A 22,032-nucleotide genomic window follows, 5' to 3' on the forward strand; every position below is an offset into this window, starting at 1 on the left:
TCTCGAGCAGCTCCATGGCAAGCCGACGACATGCACGCTTTTCTTGTTCCTCGTTGGGCGTTCTCTTGCAAATGTGTTCCAATGCCTTGGCTATCGACAACTGCCGTCGTTGCTTTTTACTTTCTACCTGGTTGGGCTCCAGCACCCCCACCCTCAATTGCCAAGTCCTACGTGACAAGAGACAATCCGGGTGGGAGGGCTTGGGTATCCATCACGCACCCATCATGGGACGTTGTTTGTTACACGAGCAGGATCACGTACGAGACAGGATGGTTATTGGACAGCGGATACAGCGGCTACGGGAAATGAGCAACGAAAAGAAAAGCGATGTTCGTTTTGATACAGATTGGGAAGTCTGTCCGTAAATTATACTCGCCAAAGCAACTGTCTGGTGTTGGTTTGAATGTTTTGAATGCAAGCATTTAAAATTCTATTTGTAAAATCTAATTTTTTTAAGAAGTTGGTGACAAATATAATCAAATAAATTATGTCGTACTCCCTTTATCTTGACTTTCGTCTTGTAGACAGGTTAAACGATTTATTCTGTGAAGTTGTGAAGTGAGACATGCATAAACCCGCGATTCTTTGCGTGGCCAACAAAACGTCACTTCTTGGAGGTCCGTCTACAGAACATACTGCTTAGCCGTGCATCCAGCTACACGTTAAAGCATGCCTCGATTTGGCGGCGCATGCACATTAAAAAATCTTGCGGTGCACAAGGAAGGAAAGAAGGCCAAGTTTGCTCCACATTCCCAACTGCGCTTTTTTGGTACAGGTCACTACTACATCTGTCGCCCTGCATGAACATAGTGTCCGGTAGGTACTGCTACAGGTAATGAACAAGGACAACCGCCAAGTGGGAAAGGTCGCTGTTGTACAAAATAATACGGAGTAAAGTGAGGCACCTGCTAGCTTAAAACCCCGCAGAGGCCAAGGGCGCCTTCTCCCCAGAGCCGTTCGGATGGAGCACTGATGATTCGCGTCTTTGTTTGTGCTTGGGAAAGAGCCAAGGGCGCGGGACAGAAGATGATCGTGTTAGAAAGGGAAGGAAGGGAAATAACAGGAAAGAGCAAAGGGCCAAGAGACGACGGAAAGAACGAGCAAAGCATGAAGAGGAAATGACGGCCATCGATGGTGTCAAAAGGGCAGGCGCATTCGACATTCCATGCTGCAGACCGCTTAGCGAGCCTTTTCAGCGAACCCGCTTTTCCTGTTTCCTCGTTGCTCCTGTCCCCTTCGCTGTGAAATCCTCAACAGGCTATGACTGTCCATTCATGTGAGGCTCAATTACGACTTTAAGAGCCGCGCAGGCTGACATGCGCCGGGCCTGGCAACGCACAATACGCCAATGACTGCAGTTTACCCACGCGACCTCCTGCAGCATTTCGAGCATTTCGAGCCTTTCGCCGGCTTCGTGCCTGTCGTTCCTTCCCTGGTGGTCTCGACGTTACGTCCTGCCTCCCTTGGAGGTTTTTATGCCGCGAGTGGTCATCGTGCTTTCCCAATCGTAGCCTTGTCCCTTTTCAGGACTTCAGCGAAGAGCTTAAATCGTAATTGCCTCGTAGTTGGAGCAGTTTTGGTTCCTTCCCCGCCAATTGTTCCACTCTTTCACAAATATGCCTCCACTAATTTTCGCGGTTGGTCGGTACCGCGAGGTACTTGCACGAGGCAATTGCGACCGACAGCGCTGCGCCATATCCATCTCAGTGGCCTCCGTCACTCTTTCTCTTCTTCGACCCTTTCTGTTTCTCCTTTTTGTCCTCTCTTCTTTTCTGTCTTTTCTGTCTTCTCTTGACGTTTTTCATTTTGATACTTTCTTGCATCGCGCATTTCCCCTCGTCGCACTCTCGCGAGGCTGTATGGTGCATTGGCGACATATGACTGTCGTTTCGAGCCCCACGTCCTTTCTGTAACGATTCACCAACTGGCCTCGGCATTGGCGATTGCCCATTGGCGTTTGCCTGCGACTTCTCGAACCTATTTTGCCCTACCATTTTGCGAACCGGAAAACGTGAATGGGGTACTTTTCCCTGTGAAAAGCCCAGGAGGCCGCTAGAGACCGCCTGTTGGCGAAGATCCGTCCCGGCTTTTTGCTTTTTGCAGCCTTCACTCTGGTTTCTTGCGTGCCAGCCTCTGGTAGCCGAGGATAGGCTCCGCACCTTGGCCAACCCACCCCCAGTCGCATTGGCACACAATTCTCGACGCCCCATTGGTCCGCCGGGCCTCACAAAGTTTTGCTGTGTCCGTTGACGACCTGCGAGAGACCACTTGCGAGGCAATCCCCCAGCCTCGAAAAAATACATAGCTGTCTGCGACTTTGCCTCGCCCCACCACGCGACCATTCGACAGACGACCAGCTTGTGTGGAAGAAGAAGATAAAGACGAAGACGAACGGCGACAACGACGACGACAAACATCCCCAAGGGAACAAGCTGTGGCTCCCAGGCTTCGGATCCTCCCAGAGAGCCTGCTCGACCTCGGCCATCTCCGCTCTACCGTTGCGACAACTTTGGCTTAACCTCAACAGCAGCTCTGTCAACGCCTCCCTTTTGACCCCGACCTCTTGCTTCTTTGTCTTTGCATCTCTGCATCTCTGCTTCTCTGCACCTCTTGCATCCTTCTACCCTTCGGGCACCTTCACTCGACGCCTCCCGTCACGTAGGTCGGCGACCTGTACACAGAGCACGTCCGCTTTGCGATACACGACAGCGACAGCAACGCACCAACGGTGGACCACAGGACAGGAGAACGGCCGCCTGCATCGTCTTTGTACGCCCACCTTCTCTGCCCTTCTCAGCCCTTCTCAGGTCACTTCTCGACGTCTTGTCTCCCTCAGTACCCGGGCGAACCTACATCAGCCTACGTCCTCTGCCCCCCCCCCCCCCCCCCCCCGCCCTGCTTGGACGTTTCCCAAGAGAGCTCATGTCTCTGACGCCAGGACACACGGTCCCCCCGCCGCCCACGGAATAACCGTCCTCTTCCATCTCCAGTCTCTTGTTGCACAAGAGACGCTGACGCCTTGTCCTGCTCCATCCTCCTCCACCATCGCATCCTTGCATTTTCATACAGACCCATGCCACTGCCATTAGTTGCACACTGGACGCCACGAACAACCAACAGCGAAGGGGGCTTGCTTCTTTTGGACACAATACGACATTTTGTGTAGCCCGCCCGTTCTCCTTATACGAGTCCAAATTGAACAAGGAGCACCAAAGAGAGTGAAGGAAACAACAGCTCTGTGTACCGTGCCGCTGCACACTCTCGGAACTTTTTCCTCCTCTCGTTTTCATTTCCTGGGTTTCTGGGGTTTCTGGGTTTCTGGGTTCCTGGTTGTAGCATCAGCCTACACTCACTATCTGTTCATCTGTTTCTCGCCTTTCCGCACCGCGGCTTGCGCCCCGCCTCGTTTTCATCACTGCCCGTCCAACTTGACAGCAGGCAGTACAGACAGCCCCCTTGTCCAATATTGGGATATTGCGCTTCTGCATGCCCGTATAGGACAGCCCAACGCCCAAACCAAGCTGAGCGGCTTCCATATCGCAATATCGCCTTTTGCATACCGCAACCCGCATACAATACACGTCCGTCGCGCCCACGGAGCTCCCTGGAGCTCTACCGTCCCTTTCACCGGCGTCCTCATTGCCGACTTGCCACCTCACCTCAGACGTTGGACTATACGTTGAATCCCGAGTGAGCCTCGTGGCAAGCCGAAGCCCACGCATCTGCACCCGTTCCTGTTTCCCGTCGAGCCACACATTCGTCTTCAGGAGTACGCTGGTGATTTGATTTTGATCCTCCAAGTTAGATTGGATAAACCACAGGCCTGCGCAGCTACGCAATAGACGGCAACGCGGAAGCCGAGCTGGTGCTGTTGTGTACCTCGACCCTGTGCTACCACTATAGGAGCTGGCATAGCTTCCGTCTTTTCTTTTGGTGTTGGCCTCTGCAGGCGCTTTGCAGTTGGTTTTCTTTTCGGTCCCTATCTTTTTATACACACGCCCCCTTCCATTCTTCGAGCTCTCCTGTGCTGGGCTTCTCATCACCCCACCCTCCTCGACGGGCTTTGGATAGGGCCTGTGCCAATCACATCGGGACGACGATCTTTGCTTTTCTTTCTGTTCAGAAGGAGCAAAAGTCACCCACACCACCTCTATTACCAAACAACACGGAAGGTTCTGAAGTTGACTTTGGATAACCTTTTATCTTGTTTTGGTGTTCTTGCCCCTGCGTGCGCATGTCGAATACTTCGTCCGCTCCCTCCTCGTCTAACACGCTTCTATCCGCCTTCCCCACACAATCATATTTATACACCCCTGTTCGTTTTAGGCCCTTGGTTGTATTGCCCACCCTCTCCCTCCGTTGTTCTCATTTGTGGCTTCCTTTTGTTCGCCTGTTCTCCTTGGGGGTCCCTCGCGGCCGCCCTACTATATAAAGACAAGACGGCGAGACATTTCGTGCTGAGAGAATGCTCGAAGACATGGACCTCAACGAAGGCGAAGTCTCAGATGGCGCGTCTGACAACGAATACGACGAGGTCAATCTGCAACTCCTTCGCGAAGTCGACAGCAACGACAACGACAACGAAAACAAAGCCAACAAGGACGAAGACGAAGATATGGATCCGAACAACGACAGCAAGACGGCCAAGACCGCGCCCGGTGCCGATGGCTCGGCGGCCGAACCCAAAAAGAAGTATGACCCCAAGGACCCACTCCGTCCTAGACGGAAGAAGGCTCGGCGGGCGTGCTTTGCCTGCCAGCGGGCGCATTTGACATGCGGTTAGTTTGCTTCCCTCTCTCTTTTTCCCTTGGTTCTTTTCCCGTGGCACGTTACTAATGACAACAGGCGATGAGCGGCCGTGCCAAAGATGCATTAAGAGAGGTCTTGCAGACGGCTGCCAAGATGGCGTGCGCAAGAAGGCAAAGTACCTGCACGACGCTCCGGCCGAGGCCCTTAGACCGGTCCTGGGCCCCAACTTCAATGCCGGCGCCGCGACGAGCACGCCGGCTCGGACAGCCAATGGTAATGGCCACCGGCACCCTTCGAGCGCCGGGTCCGACGTGTCTGCCTCCAATGTCCCGTCCTTCTTCACACAGTCGAGTGCACCCTCCTATCCCGTCTTTTCGACCTCGCAGACCGCGGCAGGTTCTCTTCCTGAGAACCTCACCTTCCCCAACCCCCAGTCCCCCGTCTCGCCGAGCTTTGCAACAACCGCTAGCGAGGCCAATGACCCGTTGAATCGCCTGAGCCTGTCATCTGCGTCAGCCGCCATGGCGAATTTCTCGCCAGCGCTCTTCGACCCCAGCAACCCGGCTCTGTTCAACTTCAACCTTGAAGGCATCAACTTTGGCAGCCAGTATGCTGCTATGGAGTTTGGTATGCTCGGACACATGTCGTCAGGTGCTGCAGATGACCCTAATGACCCATCGTCCATATCCCAGCAGGGTGGACGTGTTGGTTCCGGTGTGGGCAGCTTCAGCTCGGCGGCCGGTGTCTTTGGGAACGGCGGTGTCAACCAGACCCTCTTTGATGGCGGTGCAGCTTCCAGCAGTGCTGGAGGATTGATGAACGACTTTATGAACCTGGACAACTCGTCCAGCAACGGCTTTTACACACAGGGCAACCTGCAGCATGGCCTGCCACATGCCTACGCCATTGCTGCGGCGCCGGCCAGCCTGCAGAGCCCTAGTACGGACAACAACAGCCCGCAAGCCACAAATTACGGCTTTGAAGGGTCTCCGACCACGGCGGTGTACAGTCTGTCAAACCTGACCAACAACGGTACCGGCAGCAGCAGCAACGGCCAGGGTCGGTCGTCGATCTCCCAACAAGCGCAATCCACACCGCAACAGTCCCTACAGCAGCAGCAGCAGCAGCAGCAGCAGCAGCAGCAGCAAAAGGCCAAGAATGCCGTGTCCAAGGTGTTGCCGCAGTCCATCCTCGGAAAACGCCACCGGGACCCGTCCTCCATATACGAGCTCGTCAAGGAGCCGTACATGTATGTCAATGGCTTCCACCGGCTGATTGCCCTGCTCCAGCGGCGGTTTGCCGCTGGTAAGATTTTGCGCATCGCCAAGGCCCTGTCCAGCATTCGGCCCTCCTTTATCTCCTGTACGCGCACGCTCAACCGCCAAGATCTTGTCTTCATGGAGAAGTGCTTCCAGCGCACGCTCTTTGAGTACGAGGAGTTTATGAACCAGGTGTCGAGCCCGACCGTTGTCCTGCGACGGACCGGCGAGGTGGCGGCCGTGAACAAGGAGTTCACGGCGCTGACCGGCTGGACCAAGGACGTGCTCCTGGGCAAAGAAGCGAATCTCAACGTCAACACAGGGACGCCGGCGGGTGCGTCGAGCGGCTTGGGCGGCACTGGATCGGCCACCACTGGTCTTGCCCCTGGCAACGAGGAGAGCAACAACAGCGGGACCGGCAGTGCTGCCAACTCGGGGCGTGCGGGCCTGACGACGCCGCGGCTGCGGACGCTCAACGCTGAGATCGTCAAGGCCTCGGAGGGCAAGCCCCAGCCGCTGTTCCTGGCCGAGCTCATGGACGACGATAATGTCATTGAATTCTACGAGGACTTTGCGCACCTGGCCTTTGGCGACAGCCGTGGTTCCGTCAACCGCAAGTGCCGGTTGCTCAAGTACCGGACGCGCGACATGCTCGCCTCCTCCACCAGCGGCAGCGTGGCTGACGAGCCGCACGCGGGGGGCGGTCCCGCCCCGACGCCGTCGGGACCAGGGGCAGCGGCCACGGGCGCGGCCACGGGCACGGGCCCGACGACCACAAGCTCGGGCACCCTTCGGCCCGCCAGCAGCATTCTGAGCAGCCGGGTGGCACGCATTGACGGCGAGCATGGCATTGCAAAGATTGAAAAGGACGGCAAGCTGGAGTGTTCCTACTGCTGGCACATCCGGCGGGATACCTTTGACATACCCATGATGATTGTGATCAATGTGAGTCATTCCGTTACTCTGTCGGGACGTGAAACTTGAACAAAAAAAAAAAAAAAAAAAAAAAAAAAAAAAAAAACAAACAACCATACTGACTCTCACTTGTCCAGTTCCTTCCTTGCTACTATCCCAACCAAGAACCGCACCAGTTGGCTGTATAGTAGAATGCACCTGGCCGGCTTCCAGGGCTGGTGGGTGATGTGATGAAGAGGGGGGGATCTGTCTTCCTTGTCGCTGTATTGCATTTTTATATTTTGCTGCGAACCTACGGTTTTGTGCTTTGTGTTTTGTTCGTGGTCAGGCATCGGCGGAGTTTTCTTGGTTTCTTTTCGCTTTTTGGATCTTTTCGTCTATTCTTTTTCTCTTCTTTCGCTTCTTTATTCACCCATCTGCATTGTTTTGGGTGTTGATCTGTTTCTTGTACCGCCCTGTCATGCCTGACCGGCGGCGTCTTACTTACGACATTTTGATCGTTTTTGAGGAGGGCCTTTTCGGTTTTTTTACGTCCTGTAGAGTTTCTGGAAACTGCCATTATTATATACCTGCAATGCGCTGTTTTGTTTACAATACCAAAAATATCCTACCAAACCCCTTTGTCCGTGACGGCCGCCAATTTCTGTGCTTTACCTATTCTGAAGAGGTCGCACGCATGTCTCAATCGTAAGCTCCCCCTGCCAGACCTTTCATCACATACTGTATTTCGTACCTATTCCGCATAATGTACACCATCTAATGCATATTTGCGAATGTCTGTCGATATGCATGCAGGATGCCGTAATTATGGTGGTGAGTGAGAGTCACGTGCGCATCCCAGCCAAAGAACGTTCGTGAAATCTGGGCCAGGCAGGGAAGGCGCAAGCGGCGGGGGCAACATAACGGAATCGCGCCGGCGGATCCCGTGGCTGACTTCGAAACGGCGTGCCCTTGGACTCTTTTTACATTTGCCCTGTCCTCCCCCTTTTCTCTCATTCTCCCCCATTTCTCACCCCGCACAACAACAATGACATCTTCACGTCCGTCGATTGTCGGCCCTGATGCGGGGCCCGAGCTGCCCTTCCCCGTCAAGATGGAGGGTCCTGTGATCAGCGGTTTCGGACGGGGATCCAAGGAGGTGGGACGACGCCATGTTGTTTATTTCGATTGTTGCGCAGCCTTTTTTATATTTTTGTGCTTTTGTGCTCCCTACTGACACATTCCCCTAGCTTGGCATTCCCACGGCCAACCTACCCGTCGACGCCAAGGCCACGCCCTGGATCGCCGACTGCGTGTCCGGCGTCTACTTTGGCTGGGCCGTGCTCGAGGCCGCGCGCCCGGGCGAGGCTGCTGCCGCCGAGGCCAACGGCGTCATTGGCAATGGCGTGACGTCCAAGCTCCCCGACGAGAGTGCGCCCGACCACACGGACAAGACGGCCGCCGTGGCCGGCCTGTACCCCATGGTCATGTCGATTGGGTACAACCCGTTCTACCAGAACAAGACGCGCACGGCCGAGGTGCACATTCTGAGCCCCTTTGCGCACGACTTTTACGGCGCGCACCTGCGCCTGGCGATCCTGGGCTACATCCGGCCGGAGCAAAACTATGCGTCGCTGGACGCGCTGGTGGCGGACATCCAGTTTGACTGCGTCGTGGCGAAGACGTCGCTGGCACGGGCGGGGTGGACGCCTGCTGGACAGTCGACGGCGTTGGCGGGTGCAGAGAACGTGACAGAGGGCAAGGGCGCGACCGGCGGGACGCTGGTGATTCCATGGCTTCTCGGTTGAGTGGGCTCGACGAGGTGGCGACGAGCGAAACTAGACTTTTTCGTATTCTTATTTCGGCGTATCGATGACCGGACAACAACGATAGATAGACGACCGTGGGAAGTGGTCAGACAGACGATGAAACGAAATACGACACTGCATTTTATGACATAAAACGTCCATCTTGATTTGAGCTATTCATGCTGTGTGCTTTTATTGGAGCGTGCAACGAACCCCTCCGCCTGCATCTGTAACCTACCTACAACCGCACGAGGCTGACGTCCAGGATGCCCTCCGACTCACGCAGGTCATCAATGACGGCGGGCGTCACGGCAGGGCCGTCCACGCCCAAGATCATCAGCGCCTCGTTCTCCGTGCCCGTGGTCACGCTGCGGCGGCGCACGGCGCCACTGCGGTCGACGCTCGCCACGTGCATAAACGTAATGTTGATGCCGTGGCGGCCCAGTGCCATGCCGACGTGGCCAATCTTGCCCGGCTCGTCGTAGTTGTGGAGCACCAGAAGCGTGCCCTCGGGCACAAAGTTGGCCACAAAGCGGTCGACGCGGCTGATGTAGATGCTCTTGCCACTGACATAGCCTTCAATGATCTCGTCGGGGAGTGTCGTGGCAGCCGCGGGCGCGGCCACAGTGGCAAGGGCAGCGGGTGCGTCGTCGACCGGAGCAAGAGCCGGCCCGTCCTCTTCACCGCTGGGTGTGGCGCTTGTCGACGCCTCGGGCTCATCGTCGGCCTGCGCCCGCAGGCTCACACCACTGCCGCCCTCGCTGCGATCGTGCGTCTCACGAATGGCCAGGCCCTTCTCCTTGGCAATCAGCGTGGCGTTAACAATGTTGACGTCGCGGCCACCAGCATCGGTCACAGACGACACCAGGCCCTTGACCAATGCGGCAAACAGGGGCCGTGTGTTAGCAACGTCAGCGAGCTCGCCGCGGTAGACAAGCTCGAAGCGGCGGCGCGGGCGGCGGCTGCCGCTCAGCGAGCCCGGGCGGGAGGCACGGCTAAAGTGCTGTGTGTACAGGCTGCCCATGCGCTCCACAAGGCGCACGTACGGCTGCAGCTTGCGGTATTCCTCGGGCAAGATCAGCGGCGCGTTGACGGCCGCCGTAGGCAGGCCGCCGCGGAGGATGGTGCGCATCTGGGCGCACACGTCGAGCGAGACGTTTTCCTGGGCCTCGACGGTCGAGGCGCCCAGATGCGGGGTGGCGACCACCTTGGGATGGGCCGCCAGGCGGGCGGCCCAAGACTTGCCCTCGGGGTCCGGCTTGACCGGCTCGGACGTAAATACGTCAATGCCGGCGCCCGCAATCCAGCCGTTGTCGAGCGCGTTCACAAGCGCCTCCTCGTTGTAGACGCCGCCGCGCGCCACGTTGAGCACGCGCGCTGCCGGCTTCATCGCCTTGAACTGTGCCTCGTCCAGCAGGTTGAGCGTCGTGGCCAACAGCGGCGTGTGGATGGTCAAAAAGTCCACCTGCGGCAGCAGAGCATCAAGCCCGCTCTTCTCATTGCCGGGTGCACCAGCCGTATTGGCGACGAGCTCGACGCCCGCGCTGCGGGCCACCTCGGGGCTGGCATAGGGGTCGTAGGCAACGACACGCATTCCCAGGCCCTTGGCCATGCGGGCGACCTGCATGCCGACCTTGCCCAGGCCGACAATGCCCAGCACCTTGCCACCAACCTCGACACCCACGAGGCTGCTGCGAGCCCACTTGCCCTCCTTCATCGTGGTGTCAGCGCGGCCAATGTTGCGGGCCGTGGCCAGAAGCAGCGCCACAGTGTGCTCGGCGGCGGCACGAATGTTGCCCGCAGGCGAGTTGACGACAATGATGCCGTGCGTAGTGGCCGCATCCACGTCAATGTTGTCGACACCGACACCGGCGCGTGCCACAACACGCAGCTTGCGGCCAGCAGCAAGAACAGCAGCTGTGACCTTGGTCTCGGAACGGACAATGAGGCCGTTGTAGGAGGGGATGGTCTGCAGCAACTCCTCGGCGGAGAGGCCCAGGCGGATATCGACCTGGCAATGGTCCTGGAGCATGGCGAGGCCATCCGGAGAGACCTTTTCGGGAACGAGGATGCGCGGTCGGTTGTCTGTGGCCACAGCAGCCGGAGAAGTGGCCGCAGGGGCCGCAGCAGCAGCAACAGGCTCTTCGACAGCGGAGGGAGCCATGATGTTAGAGACAGAGGTGGGGGAGGGCGCGCGGGGGTACGATATAAAGAACAGGACAAGAGCAAGTCTGCTTAGAATCTGAAACTGGCCTCGACGTTCAACTTGGAAGAAAACACACGATGCCGAGAAAGAAAGAAGAGGAAGCGAAAGAGGGGGAGAGGGAATAGAAAGAAGGAGAAGAAAAAAAAAAAAAGAGCACAGACGAGATCATAAGTAAAACGAGGGGTCTGAAAAGGACGAGGCGAGAGAAAACGACACACACAAGAGGCTACTCCCACTGCGGCCTCGAAGGGTCCATCATCTCGTGGCGCCGAAGGGGCCATCTCTCGTTGGTGTGGACGCCGCACATCGGGGACGTGGGGTGTAGGGCGAGCCTTTGACAGGACAAGCAGACCAACCGAAGTCAGTATAAGCAGTCAGGAAGCGCCAATAGTGGCCGCGGCGCTTCGGGTGTTGGAGAGACCGGTCGGTCGGCTAAGGCGCAAAGATGCAGGAAAAAGTGTCACAAGAGGCCATGAGCACAACAGGGGCAATTCTCGCGAGAGAACCAAATGCCAAAAACAAGGAGGAGGAGGCACGAAGAGATCGAGGCAGAGGGCGTCAACTGCGACATCGCTGAGAGCAGAAAGACTGCATATTGGCTGGGGGTCGAGCAGGACCACTGGCCAGTCGTTTTGTCGAAAGGACAGCCAGCGCGCCCCGGACTTGTAATAAGATCGTCTAAGGCAGCCGAGCGTGTGGGGGAGGTGCATTGTTGGAGGGCGTGTTGGAGTGGGATGGCGTAGGACGAGGAGAGAGGAGACAGGAAGACAAGAGGATGACAGCGTCAAGTAAAAGGGGCAGACTGTGGGGTTGGCTATCCATGGACTCTGGGGAAAGCGCCCCAGCTTACACTAACAACTAACAGGCAAGTGCGAGCTGAACTACCGGCGGTCGACCCTTCCCCGATTTTGCTTCACTCTTGCTCTTTCCACTCTTTCCTTTCCCGCCTGTTGTTGTCTTTGTGTTTGCTATTGTCCCGTTCTGTTGTTCGCCCTTTCCTTTCACGTTCGGTTACTACCCCACACACTTTTACTGTCGAGGCTGGGCAACCTGTTTTGCCAAGCACATTACAGGTAGCCCTTTCCTTGCGGGGGCGGCACATGAGCGTGGGGAACGGCTGACATCTACGACGCACAATGGCCTGTGTCTATTTCTCGTATCACACCGACGTGCATCTCTCTTGGAAGCATCGAAAACAACTCAGAAACGTGCAAGGTAGACCATTCTCTATATACCTATCCAGACTCCGCACGTTCAACACCAAGCACACCTTCATCTTTTTGCAGACCAGCCCACAGAACAGCATCGCTTCCCAAGTTGCAATTTCATATACCTCGTAGCCTCGTTACACCGACATGCCGTCCTATCTGCATTTACTGGTCAAAGTTGGGCTTGCCCGCCAGACGCTCGTTCTGCACAATCTCGACCCAGTAGCCGTCCGGGTCCAGCACAAACGCCACGTTCTTCATGCGGCCATCCGTCAGCCGCTTCTTCCAGTTGACGTTGAGGTCCTCGAACCGCTGGCACGCCGCGTCGAGGTCGTCCACCGACACGCAGATGTGGCCGAAGCCCTGCGGCTCCTTGTTGCCGTCGTGGTAGCTGAACGCGGCGTCCGACTCGGTGCCGTGGTTCCACGTCAGTTCCAGCACGCCCTCCCGCAGGGCCTCCTTGGCCATGCCCTCGGGGACGTCGGTGGCGTTGCCGGCCGCGTAGCCCAGGAAGAAGTTGGTGAACTTGGCCGCCGGGTTGGGCGCCGTGCGCAGCAGCGACATGCCCATGACCTCCTGGTAGAACCGGAGCGCCTTCTCGCTGTCCTTGACGCGGATCATGGTGTGGTTCATGCGGTACGTGGTGACGTCCGTCGTGGTGACGTCGGCCGTGGCCTCGAGTGGCCGCTGGCCAATGATCTCGACCCAGTAGCCGTCCGGGTCCAGCACAAAGGCAATGTGGCGCATGCGGCCGTCCGTCAGCTTCTTCTGGAACGTGTAGCCGGCATCCTCGATGCGCTGGCAAGCCGCCTGGATGTTGTCGACGGAAATGCACGTGTGGCCAAAGCCGCGGTGCGGCTCCGTGTTGCCGTTGTTGATCTTGTAGTCGGGGTCGGTCTCCGTGCCGTAGTTGTGCGTCAGCTCAATGACGCCCTCGCGGTCAAAGACGCTGTGGCCCGCCGACACGGCCGACGGCGAGTCGTAGGCCAGAAAGTAGAGGTCGAACTTGGCTTCGGGGAACTGCAGCTTGCGAATCTGCTTGAGGCCGATGGTCTCGTAGAATTTGACTGCGGAAGAGGTTAGCTGCCAGGGCTCTCGTGCATTCCGCAGTCCGCATTTCGCATCCCGCATCCCGCATCCCACGCACCCCACACGCGCCTCCCCTGTTTCCTGCTGTCAAGAGCCGAAGGCGGGCCACCACACCAGCCCTCTCGCTCGTGTCCATATCCATTCCCACTCGTCTCCGTCCGCCTTTCTTCAGCCTTCTCTTGTCTCGGGTGCTACGTACGCGACTCCTTGGGGTCCTTGACCCGCAGCCTGATGTTTGTTAGTCTCTGCTCCAACATTGCACATTGCCCGGCCGTTGGCCTTTCCTCGTGAATCAGAAATACACGCACATGGTGTGGTTCAGCTTGTAGGTGCTGGGGTCTGTCGTCTTGGTGGCCGCCATGGTTGCAAAGAGGCGCGTCCTCGGCGAAGAGATGGGAGGGTAGAGCTGGTGGTGCACAGAAGCAAGGCGAAAGCGCGCGGCACGGAGCGTGTTCATGCGGGTGAGTATTGGATGGGTTGCGTGTCGATGGGATCAGAAGAACTCAAGAACAGGACGTGCTTGTAGAACGGTAAAGAAGAAAGTCTCGCCAGGACATTGTCAGAAAGAAACAATCGTTTTCTGGGTCTCGCTGGGTCCTCTGGCTTGTTAGGGCCGGTCTCGCACTCTGGTTGCTTGTTTGCTATGCCCCGCTCGGTGCTCGGCCACACATCACCGACAGACAGCACTAGCCGCAACGTTTTCCAATGGCAAAACGTTCCATTCACGACGCGGCAATTGGCGGCAATTGATCCATGACCTCGACGTCAATGGGAAACGGATTTAACCAGCGGAAAGACAACTCCAGCTGCTTACAAATTTGTGCAGTTGCGGGCTGCGTCGCAGGGGAAAGAGAGACCGAGTCTCAAAGCCCCAGAAGGGCAAGAGCCTATGATGCACGTCATAAAGCGGGGTTACAAGCTTCCGCCGGGCTTAAAGCTCGGAGCTCTGTTGCCACGTTATTCCCATAGCGCTCACATATCAAATCAATGGAGCAGCACCAGAAGAACATTCAATGTGGGCATGAACAACAATACAATATCAATCGTATATAACCTGCTGGCCCACGTCCTGGTATATACCAAAATGAAAGACATGCAAACGGTGAGTGCGACGGTGACTCGACCAAACCAAAACCAAACCATAAACGAAAGTGGACGCCGCCAGTCATCAAACGTTGGCAAAACGCACGAAGCAGACACCAGAGCACCCAAACGCCCTCCCACGAGCACTGCGTCATTGCTTGGCCTCCTCGCCGTCGCCCAGCTCCTTGACGAGCTCCTCCGTCACAAACTCCTCGTACTCCTCCAGGTTCTTCTGCACGTGCATCTTGAACTTGATCACGTCGTTGAGCATTCGCATGATCTCCGTGTGCAGCTCTTCGCGAAGAGCGCTCGCCCGCAGTGTCAATTGCTCGTACCTAGAGGATGAATGTCAGCAAGAAAGACGAAAGAAGAAATACGGATTTGTTCGTTTGCCATTGTGGGGCATGGACTCACTCAATGTTGGTGTTCATCTCGCGCTGTTCCATCAGCTGCACCGACTCCGAGAGACTGGCCCGCATTTTGGCCAGCTCCTTCTCCATCTTCTCAATCTGCGCGTCCGAGGCAAGCCGCTGCGCCGTCGTGACCTCCTTGGTCTTCTCGTGCTCCTGCTCGGCCGCCCGCACCCGGTGCTCCAGCGCCTCCACCTCGCTGCGCTTGTCCTCCATCGCCTCCTTGATGCTGTCCAGCAGGTCGTGGTCCTTCATCATCGTCTCGAGCGCCGTGCTGCGCCGCTCCGACACCTCCTTGCGCAGCGCCAGGAAGCTGTTCTTAACGTGCCCCCGTAGGTCTAGGTTGAGGATGTGTCCCGGCAGGTAGCCTGTCACCGGATCAGCGAGCAGACGCTCCGTCTCCATGTTCCCGGTGCCCATGTTCATGGACGCATCGGTCGACGATTCGCCAAAGCTCGGACCCTCATTCACCTTCACCCGTAGCTCGTAGTCGCGTCCCTTGGCGTTTGCTGCGGTCTCGGGGATCAGGGCAATTTGATAGGCCAGTGTGTTGTAGCGGTCGACCGTACGTTCAAGCTCCTCCAGCTTTCGGCTAGCGTCCACCTCGCGCTCTGCCACCTTCCTCTTGGCCTCTTCGAGCCGCTGTCCCGCAGCCTCGATGCCCTTTTGCAGTCGTTCGCGCTCCGAGTTCATGCGATCGATATCCGCCATGCTGATGCCCTGATCGTCAACGGCTTGTCGTAGGCTGCGCTGCTCGTTCTCGGCCTCTTCCACCTCCGCCATTAGCTTGTCGAGCTCTTCCTGGAAAAGCGGAATGCGTGTTTCATGCCGCTCGCAGCGCTGGAGAGCCAGGTCGTTGTACTCCTCAAACTTGATCTTGTCCTCCTCCATGACCTTGAAGTCTTCGTCTAGCGCGGCCAGGTCGGGCGTGGATTTCTCGAGGTCGCTGATGTCCTGGAGCAGCTTGGCGTGCTCGGCCTCCAGGATGGCCAGCTCCTCCTCGTGCTTCGCGTAAGCTTGGTCGAGTTGCCGCGTCATGTTGTCAATGTGTGGTGCCAGCATCTTGGCCAGCTGTTCGGCGTCGTCCGTGCCCTGGCCATCGTCGCCGTCGGCATCCACGTCCATTACTAGCCAGTCCTGGTATGCGTGGGCCAAAAACTCAAAGGTGATGTGATCAGCCACCACGTCGATGCCTGCCTCGGCACATGCGTCATCGTACCGGTTGCTTGCGTACCGCTCGAGCATGATGGCCAGTTCCATCATCCAGTGCAGCATTCCCAGGAACGTGCCCCAGTTCTGTCCTCCCACAGCCGCGATCTGGCTCTTGGTGATGCCCTTCTCGTACGGGTAGCGAATCTGCTTCATCAGCAAGGGCACCTCCTGGTCGATGCTCTTCTGAAAGCGGTAGCTTGGATCGATGCGCCGATACAGCCATTGGAACATGTAGACAAAGTCCTTTTGTGTTGGTGACTTGATCACGTTCTGTGACAGGGTGTGGCTCATCTCCAGCTCGAAGTTGTGCTGGGTCATGTACTCGATGACCTCCTGGCCAATGCGCGCGAGGTACGAGCGGTCTTTGAGAGGTCGTGGATCGCGCATCGCACCCGCTGGTGCTGGCGCTTGGGAGAAGAAGCTCTGGTGACTATTGCCGCCACCACCCATGGATGTGATGCCACTACCGAGTGCGCCGCCCATCCCACCCATAGTGCCCACTGTTGACTGGCGCCCACCACGGTAGACACTGCTTCTCCTATCGCTGCCACCGTCGGTTGAAGCGCGCCCCGCCATGCCTGGTGTGAATGGTTGCCGCACCGACGACCGCTTGACGGAAGCAAGGCCCATGTCGGCTAGTGTTGTCTGGTTGTTGCCGGACGACGAGGTGCGTTGGAAGAGTGGCTGGTTTGGTCGCGTGGGCGCGAGCGAGTGCCGCGAGCCGGACAGAGAACGCATGTGGCCGGATGTCGAAAAGGGCACGGGGCCGGCGTTGTTTGCCGGTCCTGCCGAGGAGTTGGAGCGCTTCAGTGCCGAAGGTGGTTGGGGGATCGCGGTCGAGTTGAGGGTCAGGCCGCCGAGAGTCTGTCACGTTAGACACGAGAATGTGAAGAAGAAGAAATTAAAACTAGGATATGTCGAAACGCACCTCTCTTGGGCGCCGAACACTCCAATGCCCAGTATCTTGGGCCATGCCGTCGTAGTATTTGTTGGCGGGGATGCGATTGCCGTTTCTCGGGTGGTGTCGTGTCGCTGTCGTGATGTTGTTGTTGTTGCACTTGTTGTTGTCGCGTTGATCCTGGATAACGTCGTCTAATACGAAGCGTAAAAGATCCGGTCGCGTGGAGTTCAAAAAGTCGCCAAATGCTACGAAGCGCAGTCGTCGCGAATGTCGGATGCGAAATTGCGAAGTGGGTGGAAGAAATTAAAGACAAAGTAATGCGACCGACGCATACCCAAGTAGTCGTTGCCCTGGAAGAAATGTAAACAAGGCGCATGGCGGGGTATGATTGGCTGAACTAAGCCGGCCCAAAATAAAGGAGCTTGCGACCGTGTCACGTGAGAAAACCGATGATATCCTTAATCAGCAAATGCACGTGACTGTGATTCCACGCCCCTGCTAAACGGACAAAGCGCAGCGTGCAGCCTCGGTCCAACCCGGCCACCTGAATTTACAGTGCACGCTCTCCGCAAAACGACGTGCGTGTGAAAGGCGCCAGCGCGAGTGGAGCATCCGTCTCGTGGAGAAGAAAGCCGAATTCGTCGAATGCTCTTTCGTCCTAGTACCCTTTTCCTCCTCTTGTTCTTCGTTTTCCATCTTTCCATCACCTACCCAATCTACCATCGGCATCGGACCTTTACTGCTCCTTTCGTCGTCGCTTTTCCGTCATCCGGTTGATACTGGTCTGCGAACAAGGACACTTCCCCGATCGGCGTAGAACCAACGCGACCAAGATGGCGATCCGCGAGGATCTGGTCGTATCGGCGGCCAAGTTCCTCCAGGATCCCTCGGTGGCCTCATCGCCGCCGGAAAACCGCGTGGCCTTCTTGAAGGCCAAGAACCTGACACCCGAGGAGATCACTGCCGCGCTTGCGCGGGCCGGTTTCGACAACGGCGGCAACGCCGGCCCGGTCAGCTATGGTATCTCGCCTCAGCCATCAGCTCCCCCTCAGCAGCAGACCTTCTACGGCAACCCATACGGCCAGCCACAACAGTACCCTCCTTACGGATGGCAACCGCCGCCGCCACCCGAGGCCCTCCCACGGCGCGATTGGCGCGACTGGTTCATCATGGCCACGATCGTCGGCGGCGTTGGTTATGGCCTGTACAGCATGACCAAGGTACGTAGTGCAAGACACTTGACAGCTTTACTGCGAGTCATCCATTTTGCACCCAGTTCGGACACAACTAACACATTGTTGCAGAGATACGTGTACCCCCTTGTTGCGCCCCCAACCCCGGATCGGCTGGAGCAGGACAAGAAGGCCATCGACGAGCAGTTCGAGCGTGCATTTGCCCTCGTCGACCAGCTGGCCAAGGACACGGACGAGCTGAAGGCGGCTGAGAAGGAACGCACAGAACGGCTGGACCAGGCCCTCACAAACCTCGAGACGGTCATCAATGAGCTGAAAACGGCCAGCAAGCGCCGTGAGGAGGATGCCGAGCGTCTGCGGGACGACGTGCGGGGACTCAAGGATGCGCTGCCGAAAGCGCTTGACACGCAGCGCGAGGTCACGGACGGCCGCCTGCGCGAGGTGAACACGGAGCTCAAGGGCCTCAAGACGCTGATCGGCCAGCGCATGGGTGGCGGCAGCACGGCCACTGGTAGCTCGCCCGTGAACGGTGGTCCCAGCTACCTGCGCGCTGCCAGCGTGGCGCCGAGCTCGACATCGGCGCCGTCCGTGGTGTCGGTTGAGAGCGAGGGCACGGAGACCGCGAACAAGGCGGCGGCGACGCCTTCCGCCAACCCTCTGGCGACGACGGTCGAGACGGTCAGCAACAACACTGGCAACAGCGGTTTCGTCAGCGGCTACTCGGCAGCCAACCTGACCAGCAACAGCAGCAGCCCGGCCCCGGCAGCGACGTCGCCGCCTTCGTCATTCAGCTCCTCGGGCAAGGCCTCGATCCCCGCGTGGCAGCGCGCCATGCAGAAGCCGGCCGCTTCCACCAACGGCACTGCCAGCAGCAGCAGCGCACAGCCCGAGGCGTCCGGTAGCGCTTAGATACTACGCGCACACAAGAAGCCTGGCAAACGGTATAAGGGTAGACTGAACAGTTGGAGCGGGAGCTTACTAAATTGGGTGTAACGCACGCAACCTGTATTATATGGCATTTTACTCTTTTTAATTTTGCACTTGTTTCTTATTCGTATTTACATGTATTTTTTTCACCTGCTGAGGTTTATCCTACGTGGACTGAAGGCTTTTATTGCTGCGCGTCTATTTCAACATTTGGCGAACTCTGGTCGGTCGTCGCTTCCTCATGCTTTGGCCTGTTCCTGACGAATTTAAAATCGACAAGAGCGACCCAGATTTATGGTCGCAGTTTCCGTCATGCAAAATAAGAAGTAAACATGCAGACAATACAAACAACTCATCACAGGACTCGCTGGACAACAGCGCCTTCCTAATGCTTTCCAATTCAGTCGCACCTGCGCTATGAATGCACTTTGTTAGAAGCACCTTCTAAGCAAGGCTGCCAAATGAGGAAAGAGCTAGTTTTCGCTTCCCTGTTTAGTAGCGGTTAAGCGTGTGAACGCTCTTGCCGGCGCCCTAGACGTAAGATTTCAATCGCACTTGCCTCGGCACGCCCATAGCTTCATGCGCTGTGCAGCCAGTCGCATTTGGAATGTTGACTCTGGCTCCATCACCGCCCCGCTTCCCCAAGTTGGCGACATTGTTTCTCCCCTTTACAGACAACATAGCCAAACAAGAGAAATTTACCCCTACATTATTGTATTTCAGTCCGTTTCTGTCCCAGCCCGGATCTGCAGTCCTTGGGTGCCAAGGAGACCCATGATTTTTAGGACCGTGGATTTATATACATCGAACGCCGTTTCGACCGGCTCTCGGAATCTATTCGTCACCAAACACAACCCTCCAGGCCTCATCCTACTCATTAACCGCCGCATCTCACGGCCAAGTTTTGGAGTCCGGCATCTCGATACGACGTACAGCCGCATTATCCACTGTGTAGGTATTTCCCCGTACGAGTCTCTCATTTGGCTGTGTTGAACTGACCATGCTTAGATCTCGAGTCCGCAGCTCCAGGCGCCGTTCTACAAGATTGGCTGTTTAGACGAGTCGGCAATCCAGCAGTAGCCTTGTCTTTTAGGCTGCCTTGCTTCTCAACCTCTCCTCTCTGTTTCCTTTTATTCTACCTTTCTTTTCTTTAGCTTCAAACCGCATACCTTTTGTTCCCTAGCACACATTCGCAATGGCACAAACCAATGCTGGCCAGGTGGCCGTTGACGCCCAGGTTAAGGACTCGGTGATGCCATCCGAGAAGACCACGCCAAAAGAGATTAGGCTCTCTCTCATTGACCGTGTCAATCTCGCCCTCATTGCCATGCCCGTCGCCGCTCGGACTGCTGCACGGCACATGTTGGGTTTGTCGGGGCCTTCCAAGTACCTCGACCTAAGATCTGAAGTCATCGTGGCCGTTGTCCGCGCCTTGGTTGTCCCACAGCGTCCTCCGTTGACATCGCTACCGTTCTTCACTTCGCCCGCAGACGGTGCTCACCGCTCTGGTGGACGCAGCATTACAGATACACAGCGCTTGCTCAACCGTGACCCGGGTGTCATGGGTCCTCTCTGGGTTAGCAAATACACTGCGCCTGGAGCTGCAAACGCCGACGAAAGTGCAAGCATTAGCGATGCTCTGGCCGACGTTGTCAAGCGTCTGCACGTTGAAGAAGGGGAGGGACGCAACGGCGCACCCTTTCCAGACATCAGCTGGCCCGATGTGGTGCCTGTAGAGGCTGAGTGGATTGGCCATCGTACAGGTGCGAGAGAGAGCGCCCTTCTTCCTGAATACATGGACGAGAAAGAGCGGTACGCGGCCCTCATGAACCACATCACAGCACCGCAGCCTACAACCGTGCTGTACCTGCACGGCGGCGCCATGTACCTGCTTGACCCGGCCACACATCGCCCCGCCGCTCTCGCCCTGTCAAAGAGGATCGGCGGCCGTTGCTATTCGGTGCGGTATAGACTGGCTCCCCAGTCTGCGTTCCCGACGCAGATCCTCGACGCTCTTGTGTCGTATCTGACGTTGTTGTACCCGCCGCCGGGCGCCTACCACGAAGCGGTTTCGCCAGCGCATATTGTCTTTTCTGGAGATAGGTATGTTGCGCCAGTTTTCACTTTGACCAGCCGCTCCGGTGCAAATGCTAACTTCATTGTCCATTTTTGGCAGTGCCGGTGGAAATCTTTGCTTGGCACTGACGCGTGTGCTGCTCGACTTCCAACGCAATGACACTCGAATCATGTGGCATGGATCTCGTCGCGAAGTTCCATTGCCTGCCGGTGTCGCGGTCAACTCTCCTTGGGTCGATGTCAGCAACAGCTCGCCATCGTGGCAGCCAACGGCGGAGTCTGGCCGTGCCGAGTTTGATTATCTCCCACCCATGATTCTGCCGGGCAGCGATGGCCTCAATCGCCCGCCGTGCGAGGCGTGGCCCTCAAACCCACCACGCCGCTTCATCTACATCGAGACAGATCTAGTCACCCATCCGCTCGCGTCGCTCTTCACCAGTGACCCCAAGGGCTGGAGCGGTGCACCGCCAATGTATGTTTGTGTTGGGTGGGAGCTGTTGGCGGACGAGGTAGCCTTTATGACAGCCTCGCGACTGTACAACAACGGCAATGGGGCATCCGCCGTGGTGTTCGAACAGTACGAAGCCATGCCACATTGTTTTGCACTGGTTCTATCTCGGCTGCCTGGAGCTAAACGCTGCCTTAACGGGTGGGCCGGTTTCATTCGACAGGCGGTCGAACGGCCGGAGACACTGCGGCAGGGGGCGACCGGTCCCGGATCTGGGTCGTCGTTCACGCACATCAAGGCCAAGACATTGGAGGAGACACCCATTGACCCTGCCACAATGAGCCCGTACACCGAGGAGCAGATCAGAGAGGCCATCCGTAAGAGGCTGGAAGGACCGTCGGTACGCCAGCCTGTGGTAGCTAAGACTAATGCCAAGCTGTGATTGCGGATCGTGCCCTAGACAATTGACGGTGTATTGGGCAGACTTATGGTTTCTGCTCCGTCCCTAGAAAACATAAACGGGTTGTTCGGCTCGATACCCTCTGTTACTTTGATAATAAGTAGTTTTA

At 57.1% G+C, this 22,032-nt stretch overlaps 6 protein-coding genes across 6 annotated transcripts; 3 read left to right on the plus strand and 3 right to left on the minus strand.

Moving 5' to 3' along the window:
• Nucleotides 1–4,465: 4,465 nt before the first annotated feature.
• On the plus strand, nt 4,466–6,992 carry SPBR_01360 (c6 zinc finger domain containing protein; the record flags this gene model as incomplete). Its single annotated transcript, XM_040759671.1, has 2 exons — nt 4,466–4,778; nt 4,891–6,992. The coding sequence occupies 2 exons, from the start codon at nt 4,466–4,468 to the stop codon at nt 6,990–6,992; spliced, it is 2,415 nt and encodes an 804-aa protein (XP_040619734.1).
• A 1,181-nt stretch (nt 6,993–8,173) lies between these two features.
• Nucleotides 8,174–10,874, minus strand: SPBR_01333 (D-3-phosphoglycerate dehydrogenase; the record flags this gene model as incomplete). Its single annotated transcript, XM_040759644.1, has 2 exons — nt 8,174–8,612; nt 8,953–10,874. 2 exons carry the CDS (start codon nt 10,872–10,874, stop codon nt 8,174–8,176), a joined length of 2,361 nt encoding a protein of 786 aa, XP_040619735.1.
• A 1,415-nt stretch (nt 10,875–12,289) lies between these two features.
• On the minus strand, nt 12,290–13,670 carry SPBR_01715 (lactoylglutathione lyase; the record flags this gene model as incomplete). The annotated part of the gene is made up of 3 exons (XM_040760025.1): nt 12,290–13,191; nt 13,413–13,441; nt 13,522–13,670. 3 exons carry the CDS (start codon nt 13,668–13,670, stop codon nt 12,290–12,292), a joined length of 1,080 nt encoding a protein of 359 aa, XP_040619736.1.
• A 777-nt stretch (nt 13,671–14,447) lies between these two features.
• Nucleotides 14,448–17,195, minus strand: SPBR_01326 (kinetochore protein NDC80; the record flags this gene model as incomplete). Its single annotated transcript, XM_040759637.1, has 4 exons — nt 14,448–14,631; nt 14,711–16,782; nt 16,847–16,996; nt 17,154–17,195. The coding sequence occupies 4 exons, from the start codon at nt 17,193–17,195 to the stop codon at nt 14,448–14,450; spliced, it is 2,448 nt and encodes an 815-aa protein (XP_040619737.1).
• Nucleotides 17,196–17,652: 457 nt separating this feature from the next.
• SPBR_01764 (peroxin-14) lies at nt 17,653–18,921 on the plus strand (the record flags this gene model as incomplete). The annotated part of the gene is made up of 2 exons (XM_040760074.1): nt 17,653–18,039; nt 18,124–18,921. 2 exons carry the CDS (start codon nt 17,653–17,655, stop codon nt 18,919–18,921), a joined length of 1,185 nt encoding a protein of 394 aa, XP_040619738.1.
• A 1,213-nt stretch (nt 18,922–20,134) lies between these two features.
• Nucleotides 20,135–21,905, plus strand: SPBR_01553 (uncharacterized protein; the record flags this gene model as incomplete). The annotated part of the gene is made up of 2 exons (XM_040759863.1): nt 20,135–21,042; nt 21,116–21,905. The coding sequence occupies 2 exons, from the start codon at nt 20,135–20,137 to the stop codon at nt 21,903–21,905; spliced, it is 1,698 nt and encodes a 565-aa protein (XP_040619739.1).
• Nucleotides 21,906–22,032: the final 127 nt, after the last annotated feature.

The sequence above is a fragment of the Sporothrix brasiliensis genome (assembly GCF_000820605.1).
Source record: "Sporothrix brasiliensis 5110 chromosome Unknown Cont18, whole genome shotgun sequence".
In the NCBI taxonomy this organism is placed as follows: Eukaryota; Fungi; Ascomycota; class Sordariomycetes; order Ophiostomatales; family Ophiostomataceae; genus Sporothrix; species Sporothrix brasiliensis.